Here is a 19,190-nt window from a genome sequence, read left to right as displayed (position 1 = left end):
ATAAAATCTAAAGTTAAACACTTACTATTTTGAAATTAATAGAATAAAAATAATATTTAAAATGAACAAGACTAGTACCTCAGTATTAACTTTGTATCCATACACAGACGTGCCAACTTTTGGAATCCTGAAATTCTGAGATTCTCCCGAAGGGGGATACCCCCCCCCCCCCCAGGGAACTCATAGACTTGATCAAAATTTTGATCGAATTTTTTTTTTATCAATTAAGACAAAGTTGCATACCCCCCCTCCCCCAAGGAATGTTCTGCATTGCCCCCGAGCAGAATATAATGGCATGTCAGTCTTTCCATGCAGAATAAAGAAATCACATCTACATATAATGTTCATAAAACACAAGTGTTTCCTTTTGTGGATGCTATCAGTGATTGATAATCTCTGGTATATGAACTCTTAAAAGCTTTATATAGCTTAAAGTTTTATATTTTCTTTCTGAAGACATTTAATCGGAGGAAACAATTTAAAAACTTCATAATACAAAGACGATTATACAGGAATTTCGGCAACTAAGGGTTTCGGCATGCCCTTGATAAATGATTGCCGATAAACGCTACGTAAATGAAGTCACGTCTTTGCCAGTTACTTAAATGCAGTCACCAAGACATTTTTTATGGCTGCTCGATGGAAACTCGCAGAGGACAGCCATGGTCTGTCCTCTATGAGTGTTTTCTCTAATGATGACGGCAGTCATTGACGTCACGATAACACGAAAGCTTCAGTCAAAATGTAATTTTCTGCCAAAATCCGGAGAGCGGGAGAAAGGCTGAAAAATCCAGAGTCTCCCGCCTAAATCCAGAGAGTTGGCAGGTCTGCATACATTAGTGGAAATTTAAAAATTTTCAATATACAGTGCTGAATGGAATAAAAATAAAGCAACTGGGAATGTCTAGAGAAGGAGCATGTAAGTAATGAAATATCTTCAATAGAACAGGGTTGTTGAACGAAAAGTTTTTATTTATCTAAATCTACAGCCGCTATTTTGAAGTTTTTTTGTAACTAAAGTCGAGTATATGGTTGTATCTTTCACTTCCTTTTATTCCACTTTAATGGAAATTTAGTGCTAGAGCAGGGATTCTTCACTTTTTGTGCTACTAATACGAGGATTACAAATGACTGCAGAACAAACCGTCAACTGGGGTGGCTTTGTCCATCTAATTTTGAATAAAGTGTTTTTTGGCAGTGTAAAACTTACTTAGTTGATTGTTGGTGCTGCTGCAGTCATCGAGGCATTCATTTAACATGCATATGAGGTTTCGGCCATTTTATTGATAAGTAATATTGTCAATCAGCTGTTTTTTAACATTCAATATCAAAGAAAATTTGAAGACTTCTAACTTTGATTTGCGCAGAGTTTTAATAACCGAGTTCCATCAGTTATAATTATTAGTTGATGTAATAAAGATTATAGACAGGCAATTGAAGTCTTGGTTTTGCACCTAACCTGAAGGTTTTTATTTTAGTGGGCAATGTCAATCCAGGTTCCATAGAAAATTTGGGACCACTTTGCCCATTTCCTAATTGTCATTTTGAATCAGAGAACCAACTTTTTTGAATTTATTATGTTTCTGCCAATTATTGATTAATAATGAATGGTACTATCCCACTTTGCACTTTAATTTTGTTTTAGAATCATGGCAAGAACTTACAGGCCAAAATTGTGTGTGTGTGTGTGGGTCACTATATATACATTTTGATTAGGGATATGTCTTACATAGGACTTCCTTTTAAAATTTGTCTATAACAGTGATTCCCTAAGTGGTACGGTTCCCAACAGGCGGTAGAAGCTATGGGTATAATATAGGATCCTATGGATTAGATTGTGTTGGGGGCGATGGGAGAAAAAAATTTGTGAAGGGGCGATGGAACAAATAAGGTTGGAAAACGGTGGTATTGTTATACAATACCCAGATATTTAACGGAACTCACTTGTTCTAATGGAGTACAGATAAATGACGGATCATGAAGAGTTTTTTTAAATAAAAATATTATAATTAGTATCCATATTAGTGTAGTATGAGAAGTTATATATTTTTTTCAGTTTTTCAGTATGTTTATTTCTAGATCATTTGAAAAAAACCAATTTCAGACTTCCATTAAATCATTGCTAATAATAGTTATTAATAATCGATTATTAGTAATCATTTCCAGCATAAAGAAGTGCAGTGCCATCCACAAATGTGATTATCTTGGCAGTGAGTTCAAGGTTACAGAAATCAATATATATATAGTAAAAATAATGGTCCCAGAGTAGTTCTTTGTGGAATTCCTTTGTGCATGTTCTTTTTCGACTACTAAAATATTTACTGCAGTTAAGATCGAGATCTATTATTAGGATAGCATTCAAATAATTTATGAACAGTTCCTTTAATTTCATGTGTGCAATATACTGTGATTGATGTTGTCAAAACATTTTTGTGTATCAAGCAAAATCTCAACTGCTTGTTTCGAGTTGTCTAACCTATCAACTATAATTTACTATAAATTCAATTGCAGTTAAGCCTCCCAATAAGGGCCACTAACGACACAGAGAAAATGTGGTCGCTATTGGAAATGGTCATTTTGGTTCTGAAAAAAAAACCCTAAAATTTGCTGTCTATATAATTGGTCATGTTTCAGAGCTGAATCCATTCTGTAATTGATTATGATAACTGTATAATTGAGTATATTAGAAAGTATGATTACTTTGACACTGTAATATTATAATGATTGATTAATCAACAAGGTCACAACTAGAGGGGATCAAGCAGATCTGCTGTACCAGAAGGGGTGTAAATTTCAGCCTTTAAATTATCCTCCATAGTAAATTTAAACCCCCTTTACAAGGAAGGTGCCAAAACGTGCTTGCCTAGCTGTCCAAGCATCTAGTTGCTGCCCTGTTAATCGACCTACAAAGCTATTTTGGCATCCTAAAATTTAGGCTTGGAGTGCTGAGGTAGAACATAACAGAAACGACTTGGCGAAAAAAACTAATATGAACCAAGACGGTGCACCAGCAATCCCTAATAGTTGGTTATTCCCATCCCCGATCAACTAAACCACATGAATGAATGAACGCCAGGATCTCTGCCACCGGACTTATCCCGTTGCCAAGATCTCTTCCAGCCCAGCTTCCTGGCAGAGTCTGGAACAAAGTGAGTGCACCTAACAGTCTGAGTGTGTAGCAAGTGTTGTGTTTGATATTTCACTGCTGCCATCTATACTTCAAATTGTGAGTGAAGTGTAATGATTGAATATTTGTTACGTTGTAGGCCTGTTGCTCTCTGTGGCGAGACTTTTTAACGGGGAGATCGGCTCGCATTCGCGCCTTGAAGTTGGAAACCACAGAAAACCAACTTCAGCCGACCATCAACTAAACCACAGATGCTTAACCCATGATGCGCAGGCCAAATATGACTTTCAGAGTTATCTGATGTGATCCGCAAAGTAAGAATGAACTAAGTAGTGCATTCTCAGATCACATCAGTCACCTGCAGCTTTATAGATCACTTAAATGGCCTGCGGTGCATTTAAAAATCGCTTAAGTGGCACAACTATAGATCGCTCACTGAGTGGCTCTTTTTCCCCCTCTAAACTGTCTTCAATGCCCCATCTAGCATATATACCCAGGAAAAGAAAGCATAAATAATTTTCCCCCATGGAGTTTTGAGATAAAAAAATTAAAAATCAGCTTGAAAATTATTTTTCTCATAGCATTATACATATTTTTTCCCCCACTCCATATCCAAAGTGGCTGTTGTTTAGAAATTGTTATTTGGATGTTACCTGTAATGTTAAGTATATGGGATGAGTTCAGTTCCAACAAAATGCGGCAGTTGTTTGGAGATTACTGTACCCAGCGTTTCTATGAAAACTTTTTGGCCATTTGTCAAGAAGTAGCTTATTTAATGGAAATTATAATAGTACTAGCTATAATACCCGGCGTTGCCCGGAGTTTTCTTCAATGAAGCTTTTTGGATCACGTGCTATCTCTCTCTTTCTTTGAGGGGCATGCAAACCGTGTCTAAGTTAACCAATATGGCGACTTTCTGTGCGACTCATGAAATAAACAAATCTAGATTTAAGGAAACGTAGAAATGAATATATATATTTTTTCCTTTTTTAAGGGCGCTAGGTATTTCGATTCCCCCTCCCCCTGACCTTCAAGTTATCTATTTCTGCCTGCTTCAGCTTCCAAAAATGCTTAGTTAAAGCTGTGGAATTTTTTAAATGTACTCTACGGGCCCATAATTAATTTTAAAATATCCTAACCCACATGAATTTATGCAATTTAATATTAAAAGACAATACGGAGGCATTAATTTTCATGCTTGAGAAGATGTAAATAAAAAGTTGCAATCAACTGCCTGGATATCCAACTCGAAAGAAGGTCCGGCTGATTACTTCATGTTCAATCTCTTGGGCTTCGTATATCTGTAAGCGAACTCAATATTTCAAAAATCGAGTATTTAATACAATTTTTAAAATTATTGATGTGACAGAAAACCCCCCACCAAATTTTCGTATTTCTACATTAAAATCAGCAATATCAACACTGATTTCTATGAGGATCACCCTTTCCCTGACCCTCAAAGCGATGCTGATGATGATAACGACGTCATTCAAAAAACCTTATTACTGGGAGTATTGAAAATGTGGCCAACCATTATAAAGGCATAAATATTATACATGTACTGACAGCGTTGAAGAAATGACAAACCATTGTAAACGCATATACACGTCTGAAACGCATTGCTAAGGAACCATGGTAAACAAAGTAAACGTTTGGAAAGTGATTGTTGAGGCCGAGAAACCATTGTTGCCCGACAGTTTTTTGCCCATTTGGGGCATTTGCCCTGCTCTGACAAACTTTTAAAGTAGCCTATCGTTCAAGTCGGGTCCCATTTGGTATATATGCAAAATTTGGCGACAATCGATCTAAAATTGTAGATTTGTATAGAGAAGATACACACAGACATAAAATCAATTTTATATATATAGATTTACTGTGCAAATCTATGTACAGCAGTGGTTCTCAACCTTTTTTTAAAAAACACAGAGCCCTTTTTAATATATAACTTCAATAGTGGAGCCTCTGCTGTTTATTTATCAGATTCATCGGTTGATTTTTATTTTCCTTGAGCCCCTAGAACGCCTACATGGGGCCCCAAGGGCTTCACAGAGTAACGGTTGGGAATCACTGATAAGGGGGGGGGGGGTGGGGAGAAGGAGAAAAATAACTTTCACATCCCTGACAACGGTGTCCCTGGTGGTTAAAATATAAAAATTGAGAAAAGTTTTATTTACTTACCATATACATAAGGATATCTCTAATCATAACCATACTAGTTTGGTGGTCATTCCATGCTTGATTTAGTGTCTGAAGGAAATTGTTTCTCAGTGCTGCCAGCACATCTGCTCTAACCTATAAAGCAAATGAACAAGTAAAACAAACATTGAGAAAAAATTGTTTACACCAAGGATTTTTTACCAGGGCTTAAAAAATTCCAGACGAAAGGTCGTTATAATGAGGAAAAAATTGGTATTGGCACCTAATATTAGCTAACACAATTTTTTTGGGAAATGCAGTGTGCCTACCAAAACAGAAAAAGGTTATGAATATGGTTAAAAACTTTGTACCAATTTTTCTCCAAAAAAGATAGTTTGGCTCCTGAGAAATTAATATGGCACATAGTTTTCTCAGGTTATTCAAGCCCTGGGTTACATGAAAAATTTTTGAGAAGGCAATAACAGATATGATGAAAGGGGGGGGGGGAAATTTGAAGTTAAAACGAGCTCTGTGTGCTTGATCCTTAGCCCTCCCCCCTCTTTTTTAATACAAGGGAAATTTTACTAACAGAATTTTTTAATATTTACAAAATAAACAACACATTCAAAAAACTTTTAGTAGGAAAAAAACTAAATTCTATACAATGCCAATTTTATACAGGAAAAACGTAAGTAGAAAAACTTTCATGAGAATGTACAACAAAACCTTTGCCTGGCATATTAATTTGAAAAAATGCATGCATCAAATTGGAATATAAATTAGCTACAAAAAAAATGTTTAAAAGTGTTGAAATCATTGGAAGTCTACGTTCAAATCAGGTTGAGTATGTGGATAGGCTTTTTACTTGTAAAACCATTTGTTACAAAGACATTACAGAATCTTGGGCAAACGATAGGGATGAATCTTTCTTACACATCTCAGGATACGATACTTTTTTGAGAAATAGATCTGATAGGAAAGGGGGTGGAGTGTTGATATACGTGAAATCCTGTTTGAAGGCTAGAGTGTAACGTGCAGAGAAGTGATATTGAAACCATATGGGTTGAACTTGAGAACAAAAGACGTAATAAACTTATTGTTGGGGTTTGTTACAATCTACCGAATAGGGATCAAAACTACAACGCCAAATTGCATGATGAAATTTCCTACAAGTGTAAGCGAAAGAGGGTTCTCATATTAGGGGATTTCAATTACCCAGGCATTGATTGGGAGAACCTTTCATCTGGAAATCAGTATGAAAGAGACTTTCTTAAGTTTGTGCTCGAAAATTTTTTGTAACAGCATGTATCAGAAGACACTAGGGGTACTGCTATTTTGGATTTAGTTCTTACTAGTTCTGAGGATCTAGTTGAACATGTTTCGGTGGGGGAAGAGTTTTCTTCCAGTGATGATTGTATCGTCAGATTTCACTGTAACTTTTCCTCGGGTAAGGTTGATAACGAAAGACTGGTTCCTCGTTTTAGGAGAACTATTTTTGATGTTTTGAGAGGAAGGTTAGTGGAAGTTTTCAAAGACCGGTTGGAATCAGTAGGGGTGGTAAGTCAATGGGAAGAATTTAGTACGAAGCTGTCCTCTCTTTTGCACGACGTCTTACCCTTTGTTCGAAAAAAGCGTGTTTGTACATCGCACCCTCTATGGTTCACGGATAGCGTGCGGAACCTTTATCTTGAAAAGAAAAGAGCATTCAGAGAGTATAAAAGTGGACGAGGTGACCTATCATTGTTTACTGATAAAAGAAGACTGTTGAAGAAAGCGATAAGGTATAGTAAAAAGGAAGTTAAATCTAGGTTGGCAGATAACATTGACTCTGACCCAAAATCATTTTTTCGATACGCCAATAATGGATTTAAGGGCACAATTTGGCCCCCTCTTGTAACATGGCTTTGTTGACGCTCGCCTGCCCTTTACCCCTGATGTAATGGTAGTGCATGTGTTATGTTTTATTATTGAGTTTGTGTTATGTCTATCATATACTGTATGTTTATAATTATTTTCTATCGACGAAACAAACTTGTTACTAATGGATGTTTTCGGTGCCGACGTGTCACAAACTGTTTTAGGAAGAAAGGGAAACTAGTATCCGAATTTGCCGCTTGGAACGCCGATGTCGATGGGGGCACATGTACGTTACTCCCCATTTGCATGCTTAGTGATTTGAGAGCTATATATAATCACGTCTGTGCCTCAAATCGGCCTTCAGTCTCATGTAGCGTTAAAATCTCAAATCATCCGAACAACTCGACTGGTCCGATGTTCCTGTCACGCAAGTTCCCGTTGTCTCCAAGAATGTCGTTCAGGGATGTCTGGCGTCGGTTCTCGATCCTAATGCCTTTGTAGATCTTTCGGTCTGCGATCTGGCGTTGGCTGGCACGGTCAATAGCAGTGATCTGATAGTTTCCTCGTATGACGCTGCAATCTGATGCTACCCCTTCGTCACGACGTCCACCATCGGACTTCACCGCTTGAACGCCGAAATCCACGTGTAACACGGCAATGTCCGCGATCTAATGATGCTGTAACGTTCTTGATCGTTACCTCCCGGTTCTTTAATATTTTTTCCCCCAGTAAACATTGAGTGGATGACAACAATGGAATAGACAAAGTTTAGATAGAACTATAACATTTATTCAATTATATTGTTAAACCATTAATCAGCGTAATCACAATTATCACAGGCCTTTTATATGTTAAACTATTAATCAACATTTTATCACAAGCTTTTCTCTCATTGTCACAATGAAACAAAAATATGAATCGATCTCACCGCCGTGTCCAGGTTTTCACGTGTTATCACATCGTCCGGTAGATACTCTCAGGTGTCTGCCACATAGCCAAAGATTCGTCGGCACCAGCTTCAGACGATTTTGGTGTAAACACACACGTTGAGATGAAAGCTCAGCCACTACACATGGAACTGGAGATGAAAGTCCACGGGTGGCCGGTCTGGCCACTAACCGATCACTGGATCACGACGACGTTGAAACCTTACGTGCGATGAGACGGGATAAGTGCCAAGGCACATTTCTACTATTGTAACTTCATTGTATTTATGAGACGATCTAGCTCACACCATGACAGGGCGTGACGCCTTGCTGATTAAATCGTTAAGTCGGTCATAAGTCGTAGGTAAGGAAGTCGAGAGGAAGAAGAAGAAGAGGAGGTCGTAAGGAAGTGGAGGAGAGTCAGCACATCTCTAGCTGGCTTTTATATAGCAGCATTCCCACAATGCCTCACTGAAGAACCAATCACAACATTGAAGGTGCGGTATTAGCTTATATCTGATTTACATAATTTCATGAGAAAAGGAAAACCAATCACAACATTAGCTTGTATCTGATTTACATAATTTCATAAGAAAAGGAAATATTGTAAACATTATAATATTGAATCTGGCAACAAAACATAAAAAATTGGCGGCCGATCGGCGGACACACGATCCTACCGGTCGATCCCAGAGACAAAGGTAAAACAATGACTAGAATAAAAGGACGATTTCCACGGGGCCCAATTGGTAACGTTACAACGCCTCTTCGTCAACGCCCTGGGTTCGTCGAGATATCCGTTAACTGGACTCCACCACTTGATCGCTGGATACCTTGTGTGGTTCTACCGGTGTTCGTGATCTAACATCGCCTCATCAACGCCCTGGGTTCGTCACGATATCCGTCATCTGACTTCTACTGCTTGATCAGTGAAGACCAAGTGTGGTTCTGTCGACGTCCGTGATCCGATTCCGCCGCCACTATCACTATCCAAGATACAACTAGGATCTCTGATTTAGGAATTCTCATTGACAAGCGACTTCGGTTTTCTGACCATTGTTCAGCGGTGGTCAAAAAAGTGAATAGAATGTATGGTCTCATTTTCAAAAAGGTCTCTTTGCGTTCTCCTAAAGCCATTCTTCCACTTTTTCGAGGCTTAGTTCGTCCTGGACTGGAGTATGCTGTAAGGTTTTGGAGACCATACCCACAGAGGGACATAGACTTGGTTGAAGGGGTGCAGAGAAGAGCTACGTGTGTCCTTATTGGCACACAGGACTTGAGAGACTTCTTTTTTTGAATATGTTTACATTGGATGAACGCAGGTGTCGAGGAGATAAAAAGGGAGTGTTCAAAATTTTCAGTGGGATGGATAGGATGGCCCATGAACTTTTAGTACACCGCCAATCGACTGCTTTTACAAGGGGACAGCAGTATCGATTGGTGAGGGACAATGCAAGGCTATGGTGTCGCAGGGAATTTTTCTCTAATAGGGTTGTTAATAAATGGAATAGCTTATCCCCGGAGGTAGTAAATTGTAACACAATTGACACGTTTAAAAAGAAATACGATAAACATGTTGGGGTAAATCGAGAAGCTATCCATACTTAGAATAAGACAACTATAAGTATTCTTTATGGGCATTGTATAATATTTTATCATATGTGTATATTGTTTACAATTTTTGTTAATTGCATTTTTAATGGGGTTGCTGTATTTTTGAAACATGACATCCATATTTTTATGGGCATCTTTTTATCAGCCACCTCGTTGGGCATTTTGCCTGTTGTGGCGTTGTATTTGTATAAAATTTCTTCAAAAATCATGTAGCCTACATGAATCTAAATATTACAAATTACAATATTGGAGTAGTCAATCTGAATCAACGAATAAAAAATTTTAAGTTTGGACCATATCGGCCCCCACAATTTTTTTCGCAGCCAGGTGGTAGAACAAAAGATCTGAGTGGAAACTTGTGTGCATGTTTTTACTGAATATCTGACATCCAGACATATTTTGTGCTAATATTCCACATCATATACGATCATTTGATCATTTTTGTTGCACCAGTCATTTTCTGCACACGAGGGCTAATTAGACCGGGACCTACAATTTATTGGTGATTAAAAATGGCAGTCTTTTTTTATACTCACTGAGAAGTTGGTGCACTAACCTCTCAATGTGTGGGACCCCCTGCAGTAACAATCTCTTTCTGTGGTCATGTCACCGTTTCTGTTGTACCCATGTCAGAAAGTTTCTGACAAGGACGACCGGGTATTGAACTCACGACACTTCTAAACATCCTTTGGTACTTTGGGCAAGTATCTTATCGACATGGGCTACCGCACCACATATATGATATAAGTAACTTAAATGCTAACATCCATCAATAAGACAAACCATGTTTTTTGCATCTAGTCATGTCCTCCTTAGGAATACAACTTGATAAATGGAATTGACTGATGTATAGGAAAATTGATGTCATCCAATTGACAAATATATGTCAAATTGATTATTGAATAAATTTGGTTTATAATTGATGAAGTCTGCATGAGGAAGAGGGTGGAGAAAATGACTAGAAACACTTCAAAATGTCCTTTATTTCAGAGATGAAGCGCTTTACAATTGGTTTTCTAACAACACCCAAAACTCTCTTCATAAAGGTTTTTACCAAACTTATGTATGGACAAGGCCACAACTAGGAGTGGAGAGCAGGTGGGTCTGATGCCTGGGCGCTGGACTAGAACGTATCCCAAATTCACCTTCTAACTGTTCCTTCTACATTACAGGGGGTGCCAAAATGTGTGCTAGCCCCGAGTGATAGAGTATATAGTTGCCATCCTGCTTATGGACCTTCAGTAAGTTAATCTAAAGCAAGTGTATCACCCAAAGAGTTTCGTCGAAAGTTAACAGGATTTACTAAAAGTTTAGTGTATGATTTTTTGAGAAACCTCAGGGCTTCCTAAGCAGAATATGCCAACAACAACGATGTACATCACAGAATAACCACAGGGAAAACTTAAAAGAAAAGTGTTGAAAACACTATTATGAGATTTTTTATCCCAGTCAGCTAAGGGCTCATTGCAGAACATTGTGAAACATTCTGCTTTAGGGCTGCTTGACAATTAAAGAGCAATTCCATGAGTTTTTTGGAATTCAGGAATCCCATGCATATTTTACTACCTGCGATATCATTTAAATCTCAAAATATCTAGAAGCATTTATGAGCAATCTCAAAACAGTTTGGGAATTAATGATTTAATTCACACTTAAATACACAATTTAACTGAAGTATCACAAGGCAAAAACATTTAATAATAATACATTTAAAATGGTGATGAAGCTTGCAAAAAATAAAAACACTAACCTTTAATACGAGGTGGTCTGTTACCACTTCACGCAATCCAGTGTACAAACGCTCTCCATGCTTGTGAAGTACCATAGTGTATGCATTCCTATATAACTCTTCAAAACTCAGTCCACTATTATTCTTCTTTTGGATTTCTTGGATCGCATTTTTCAAAAGTTGCCAAATGTTCTGAACATATTTTTCATCCATGGTCATCTGGAAGAAAAAATGTTTTAAAAATATGCTCAACAAAGCCAAAAATAAAGTCATAGTACAGTACAACTTTGCAAAAAAGATAAAAAACACCTCATAGTCAAAGTACAGTAAGACTTTGGTATAATATTGACCACTTTTAATGTTCCCCCAAATTAATTTTTGTTTTTGGAAGTCCCTGCATGATTAGCGCGAGAATTGGGCGAGCTCATTATCAAGTGAAGCCCTTTCTTTTCAGTCCTATGTGAACCTGATTGCAACATTTTCGAGACAGGCATATTCAATTGGCTGTGAACCGTGGCACATTCATGTAATCCAGCTGCTTTGGGAGCTGGCGGATGACTTGAGGTTGGGAGTTCTGATCCCAGCAGCGCTATGTCGATCAGACATCCGCACTAAGCCTGATGTCAATATGGTTGCCTCGGGGAACCCGGGGCATCTGGGTCGATCACTAAGGCATATTCAGTTGTAGTTTCTAAATAGAGTAGACGCTGGACTACCTGGCCCAATGTGATTCAGGTGGTCTGAATAAAAGAAAAGCACAATAGGCCAGAGTTCTGTAATTCTCACTTTCTATCTCCATCCGAAACATCCTTTTTATATGTATATCAAAAACCTTCTCTTATTCATATTTTTTGACCTCTATAAGTAATGGTACTTAATAAATGTCTATTATGTACTAAACTAACTGCACCTTTAAAAAATTTACAACAGAATTTATGGTCCAAGAATAAAAGTAATAAACACATTTTATGTTTTAAGGGCAAATTAATTTCTATTTTGATTGGAGGAAACAAAATTATATATGCTGTACAGTATGAATACATATCGTACGCTTTTAAAATCAACAAAACATTAATGAGTAAAATGAAATTTGAATTATTCTCACAAAAATTATTTGAATTTATTTCAAGACTCTTCATTGATAAATGATAACGTAGATAATGTCGAAAGGTAGGTAATGAAAGTCAAAATTCAGTTTTTAATTTTTTAAAAGTCCTTGATGACTAAAAGCTGCTTCTTTTAAGCCCTCTTCCGCGACCTAATATCCTTCCACTTACACTCTAACCCGCATTAACACTGATATGGTTTTGAGGTGTGGCCAGCACAGCATGGGAGATTTTAATGATCAATTTTCCATAGCCACATCTCAAAATCGGTTTCTAAGCAGCTTGGAATTACTGAGAATTATGTATTAATTTCTGACTACGTCAGATAAGTACAGACCCCAAAGCAGAATGTACCGAAATCTGCGACGTAAGTCGCAGGACAATTACTGCAGAACAATTTGGAAGAATTTTAAGAAAAAGTGCAAAAAACACTATTACATGAATGGGGTTTTTTACTGCAGAACATTTCCAGTCAGCCGAGGGCTCATCGCAGAACAGTACTAAACATTCTGCATTGGGGAGTACAGATACCACATAGTCAGGAGTCTACTATACAAGGTGGTATATTACAGGACTTAACAAATCCCAGGCGCCAGGTTGACTAAAGCATTCATATTTCACATAAAATTTTCTGCATACGATTCCTAGCAAGGGCATAAGAAATATATGTGATTGGTGCCTAAATTATTTTACTGGCCACTAGGTTTTTTTTCTTGATTTGTCAAGTCCTTGTATTTTATTCAAAAATTGGTCTTTTCAAACTTGAATCTTCTAAGAGAAATCCTCCAATATCAACTCGTGTGCATACTCTAAATTTTTTTTTCCAATGAACGACACTGTTTTGCAAATGTTTCCAGTGATGATGAAATGCTCAAGTAGCGCAGTGGTATATATAAGATACTCATCTTCCACTATGAAGGTTACCATCAAGGTTCATTGGTTCAAATCAGGGCATAGAATGTCAGAAAGCAAATTCTTTACCTACCGAGCATGGGGCGACCAATGATGGATGGAGCTTTCATTTCCCATCCAACTCCACTGGTTTGAAATTGCCGTATGGTGATATATGACAGGAGTTGGTATGCGGTAAAGTAGTGATGATGAAATGGAGTGCGGGTGGTGCAGTGGTAAGATGCTCGTCTGCCACCATGAAGGCTACCATCAGGTTTGCAGGTTCTATCATGGGGATAAGTTTTTCCCCCTACTAAAAATCTGAGGCAACCACCGATATACGATGCCTCAATATGCTCTCGTCAGAAGTCACCCTCTGTTAAAGATGAGGACAGAAATATAACACGATTTTCTCAAGATAGAAAGATTTTCGACCCAACTCAATTGGTAGTGAATTGCTGTAAAGCAATATGACCAGAGTTGGTGTGTGGTAAAGTAGTAGTAGTGATGATGAAATCACGTTAAACACAACTGATTGAAACTTGAAACAAAGGCCATTGTCTTTTATTATGGGCCGAGGAGGTCTAGAATGCAGATTAACATCTAGAAAATCCCACCTGCCTGCTCTTGAATAATTAACAATGACAGCAAAGATAACGTTGAGAGTGAAGTATAAATGAAATAGGGAACAGATTTTTTCAAGTATAGACTCTATAAAAGATCAATAAAATACCAGATATATCATTCCCTTTATTTTAAATGTACAATTTGTAGAGCGCCTCGATTATCCAACCCTGATTTATCTGGAACTTTGTTAACTGATGGTTTTCTTTGCAATACTTTTTCCCTTATGATGAAGAAATTATCATGGATGTCCGAAATTTTCCTGTGGATGAAAACGAAGAGACTTTGTAAGAGCAAACAAGAAAACGACGTTTTAGAATGATTTTGTAAAAGGCATTGCTAGACTGGAACAACAAATAAAAAACTACAACTCATCCAAAAACAATTTTGCCAAAAAAGTTCTCAATAAAGCTATCACTACTTCTAAACTGTACAAAGACCTTATAAACATTCTTTTGAAGAATTTCCAATGCCAGGTTTTCCACCCTAAAATAGAATGTGGCGAAAACTATGACATAAGTTGCAGAACAATCCCTGCAAGAATTTAAAGAAAAGAACTCTCTTCAGTGTATAAAAATATGTTATGGGAATTTTTACCACACTACATGTTGGGACTCATAATACAAAACATTCTGCTTTGAAGGTGGTGTGTGTGACATAAAGATGATTGTTTCAAGTATTTGAATACCGCTAAGAACAGAAGCTAAAGATGTCCAAATTGACTGTTCACGGCTGCATGGCTGTATGGGACGGCGCCACTACACGAGTAGTGTTGAGTCTGGGTTGAAGAAAGAAAATGATTGACAGAAGAGTTTGAAAAAAAAAGTTTTGGCTTTCGAGTTCAAACTATGAATGTATTAGACAGAATGCAACATATGTAAATACATTGAAAGTAGGTGAAAATCTGACATTTTTTCCAGGCCTTTTCAGTCTTATACAGCAAATGGGCATCAAAATACTTGTGGATGTCGCCAACAATATTAAGATCACAATCTACAACAGCAAGATGTTTCGCATGCAGTGATGGTAACCTCATCAAGCTTAGTTTCCCTAAGAAATTTCCTTTTTGATTAAATTTTTCCCTACACATTCCAAAAATGTGCTGTCATCTAATGGTGGAGATATGCAATCAAGTATTTTACACTAAGAAAGTACTGACCTGCATTTATATATTTTTTTCAAAAAAAATCTTTTGTTCCATGAACTCCAGAAATTTCTACACATGAACAAATTTTGACTAATTTTCCCCCATGATTATGGGAAATTTCCCACGAGTTACAATCACTGTTTGCACAGGTGAATCTTTTTTTTAGGCCACTCCTGTGTCTGTTACATGTATATAAGATAATTAGCAGAAGGCGTCAGGACTAAAGGTATCCAAAAGTAATAGCTTGTAATGACAGAACCACATGTACTTAGTTACAAAAGTGCTGTGGCATCAATAGAGGATTGCTCCATGTTTTCTAATTAAGTCCAGCATATGCAACCATCGACAGCTGTTTTGAGATGTATTTCACTAACCGCAGTCATGCACTGACAACTACTTAAGCCTACATTTACCTCATATCATGGTTGGAGAGTTACAATCACTGTTCGCATGGGTGACAATCATCACTAACAAAGCCAACTAATCTAATCCCAGGTTGGGCAAGGATGTCTACTAACAGATTCCCTGGACAGATCGTAACGATCTCTTTGGAATACGTGCTGCTCACATTTAAGATAAAATTGGAAAAAATATATATATGCATATATATGAAATGATATCATATTGTCCCCCCCCCCCCAAATTTTCAAGTCTATCTATCGAACTTGAATATGATTGGGGCATTGGTAATCATATTCAAGTTTGATCGGGAAAATGTATGGAGGGAGCATGACTTTTAGTGTTGAGAAGTGCATGGTGGCCCATTTTGGTTCAAACAACCCTCATTTCATTTGCAAATTGAACAGTATTACTATTCTGTATGCAACTAGGATCATCAATTTGGGAATTCTCATTGACAAGCTGCTTATGTTATAGATCAAAAAAAATTTTTGGTTACAAAAAAATGAATAGAATGCTCGGGGAGGATTTAATTCTTAAAAAGGTCTCTTCGTGTTCTCCTAGTTAGTACACAAGGCTTGAGCTATGAAGAAAGACTTGATTTCTTGAATATGTTCACACTGGAAGAATGCAGGTGTCTGGAGCGAATATGATCGAAGTATTTAAAATTTTCAATGGGATGGACAATGAGTTATACACTGTCAATCACCTGCTTCGACAAGGGGACGCCAGTATCGTTTAATAAATGACAATTCCACATTGTGGTGTCACAGAGTTTTTTTCATAGGGTTGTTGAATATGGAACAGCTTACCTCTGGGGTCATGAATTCTAACACAATCGACACATTTAAAAAGAAGTAAGATAAACATAGTGGGATACATTGATTGGCTAATCATTCTTAGATAAAACAATCAAATATTTTTTATTGGGCAGTGCATTGCATAATATTATTAGTTTTATATATATGATATGCTTTTATATTGGGTTGTTGTGCTTTGGATATATTTGATATCCATATTTTTTACGGGTGTCTTTTTTCAGCCACCTCGTTCGGCAGTTTGCTTGTTGTGGCCATTGTGTTTGTATTTCTGCCTACGTCTCATACTCAACATTCCTATGGAGAATTTTTCCCGAATCAAATCGGTATATGTCAGAATGTATGTTCTGAAGTTTGTGTGGCCCTGTAAACACTGTGTACCAGCTGAGTGGAATGCAGAGCCTCCTACATTTGTAACAATATCATATCTCTGCAACAGTTGATTTAATAACACCTCAAATGGTATAAAACCGTTGGCAAAAGATCGATTACCATTTAAACATCCGGTGTCAACTATATTACCCAGCAAATGAACTTGAGGAGTTACCCTTTTCAATACACTTTGAACTTATAACTATAATCATTGCGATTCTCTCACTATAACTACCGCAGTATATAGTACTATGAATCTTTAAGTTGCTTCATGTTCGGTTACCCGTGAATTTCAATTCACTAAGACGAGGACTCTCCATTAGAATTATCTTATTGCTGAGATCTCTTCAGCCTAACTTAATCTTGTAGGCTGATGATAATCATGTCCAATAATCAATACTGTAATGAACAGATGAACATATCTCTGAAATACAAGTCAGAGGTTCTGAAACAATGTTCTGCCGCACCTCCTTCAAAATTTTATGATTCAGAGCATCACCCCAACTCAAGTCAGCCTGCAGGATCCTGTTATACTTAGAGCATCTACCGCCCTCCCCAACCAATCCATTACTCCGGGGGGGGGGGGGGTTATTGCCCACTTTGGGAAATACTGACGAGACCAAACTGTAAACAAATTTGATTGTTTTAAGTTGAAATTCGAATTCAACATTTTTTATTTATTCTTCACCTACCAGCTGTGATTTGACAACAAACTTGTATTTAGAGGGAAAAAAGATAGGGGGAGGAGGTGTAAATGATCTGGAACAATACTTCCCAAACAATGACAGCTGAATCTATTCCAAACATACCATTAATGATAAACACTATTCATGTGACTCGAAGACACCTATGATTTTCGATAAGAAATATAGGTTCCCGAAAAATTGATTTTTTTTTTCATTCCTGTCAAGAACAACAATTTAAGCGGTTAGAGATGACAATAAAAAAAAAATATTTTTTCCCTCCAGTGATAAGATATGGGGGGTAAAGAATGAACACAAATGAGAACTGAAACTCACTGGGAAGGCTCTAATTCGCATTTTCGAATCCTTTTTGCCCTGCTTGAGACTCATAATTAAACTGAACCAAGTCTCAGTCTCTATAACAGAATAACAAAGCGGCGGCTGTATACAAACTAATTTACGCTCAACTTCATAAAGCTTTTTTAACAAATTCGCCCAAAGCCTCCAGCGATGGAACCAACAACAATAACGCGCTTCACAGCACCGAAAATACACGAAAGGAATAAACGAAAACTACAGTAAAAAAAAAAATTGCGATATTCTTTCTCCCCCCACTTTCTTCATGAAAACAGCATGCTATATACACGTACTAATGAGAACTCGCGAAGCGATGATACCTCAAACATTTCCCGCTAGGTAGAGCTGCACAAAAGTTGCAACGTTTCAAAGCTGCGTTGATGAGTTTGAATACTCTCGAACTAAAAATGTATTCACGGTATTCTATGAAAATCAAAGTCACATATTTAATGAAAGTAAATAAACTCGTCCGTTATAAAACTGGAATAAAAATTCATTGATATTTCATCTCGCTTATTAACTTTGAATAAATATTGTTTTTGATTTTTTAAATTCTTTTATCGTGGTCTATTTTGGCTATGCTGACCATATCACCAGAAGAATCATTGGCAATTGACATTCCAAATACGGGACATTGCGACATTATTACCAATTATCGCCAAAATAGTGCCAAAAGTGAAAAAAGTTGCTAAATATTGCAAAAATCTCACTGACAAATAACTAATGGTTGGAAATGAAGCATTATTGCAAATGGTAATTGATTAAAATGGATTCAATGGGAAAAAATGTTTAACATGGTAAAAACATTTGAGATTTTTTTTCTTATCATGAATTGCAATGTTGTTAATTTATGAAAGTGCCGTTCTTGGAGGCCATAGGGTTACCAGACGTTATACCTTTTAGGAGGGCACATCCTTTTGGATCACATTGCAAGTGACCTCCTACATTTCGGAAAACTGAAAGCATACTTCTTTTAAGGGAAGTTTCATCTTAACGCATGGGTCCACCGGGCCAAGAGAAGAGGAGCCTCAGCAAAACGAGAAGTTGAATTTTTCGAGAATTTTCATGGTAGGGCTTCAGAAATATCATTTGGTCGAGTTCCCCATGATGTTCTTAAGATGGCGCTGGTAAGATAGGCTGACTTTTTGGCTTAAATCTGGCCAGAAAGGCCCGTATATATATAGCCTATAGCCTAGGCTATAATCCGGGGTCTCGAGCCGAATGGGAGCCATCAAAAACATGTACACCTAATTTGCATACTAATAACCCTTTCCAGAGGAAGGGGGGGGGACCCAAGAAAGAGTTCACTCTTTCTGCATCAGGGCCTAGTTTAGGGCTACCAGCATGGCCCCGAGAAAGGGTGACTCCAGCCTGGGGCCCGGGACGATTCTCATCATTTTTGTT

General features: G+C 37.4%; 1 protein-coding gene across 1 annotated transcript in view; it reads right to left on the bottom strand.

Moving 5' to 3' along the window:
• Nucleotides 1-18,067, bottom strand: part of Cul3 (cullin 3) — a 51,593-nt gene extending 33,526 nt beyond the window's left edge. The window contains exons 1-3 of the mRNA XM_089252623.1: nucleotides 17,766-18,067; nucleotides 11,411-11,608; nucleotides 5,306-5,419 (exon numbers count right to left, since the gene is read on the bottom strand). Coding sequence (XP_089108749.1) covers nucleotides 5,306-5,419; nucleotides 11,411-11,608; nucleotides 17,766-17,819 — 366 coding nt within the window. The 5' untranslated portion in view covers nucleotides 17,820-18,067. The remainder of the gene's footprint in view (nucleotides 1-5,305; nucleotides 5,420-11,410; nucleotides 11,609-17,765) is intronic.
• Between the last annotated feature and the right edge of the window lie 1,123 nt (nucleotides 18,068-19,190).

The sequence above is a fragment of the Pholcus phalangioides genome, unplaced genomic scaffold (genome assembly GCF_987345545.1).
Source record: "Pholcus phalangioides strain wild (caught in Gottingen) unplaced genomic scaffold, Ppha-v1.0 ptg000030l_1, whole genome shotgun sequence".
Classification (NCBI taxonomy): Eukaryota; Metazoa; Arthropoda; class Arachnida; order Araneae; family Pholcidae; genus Pholcus; species Pholcus phalangioides.
The sequence above is the reverse complement of the archived record's forward strand: the minus strand, read 5'-3'. Positions and strand labels throughout refer to the sequence as shown.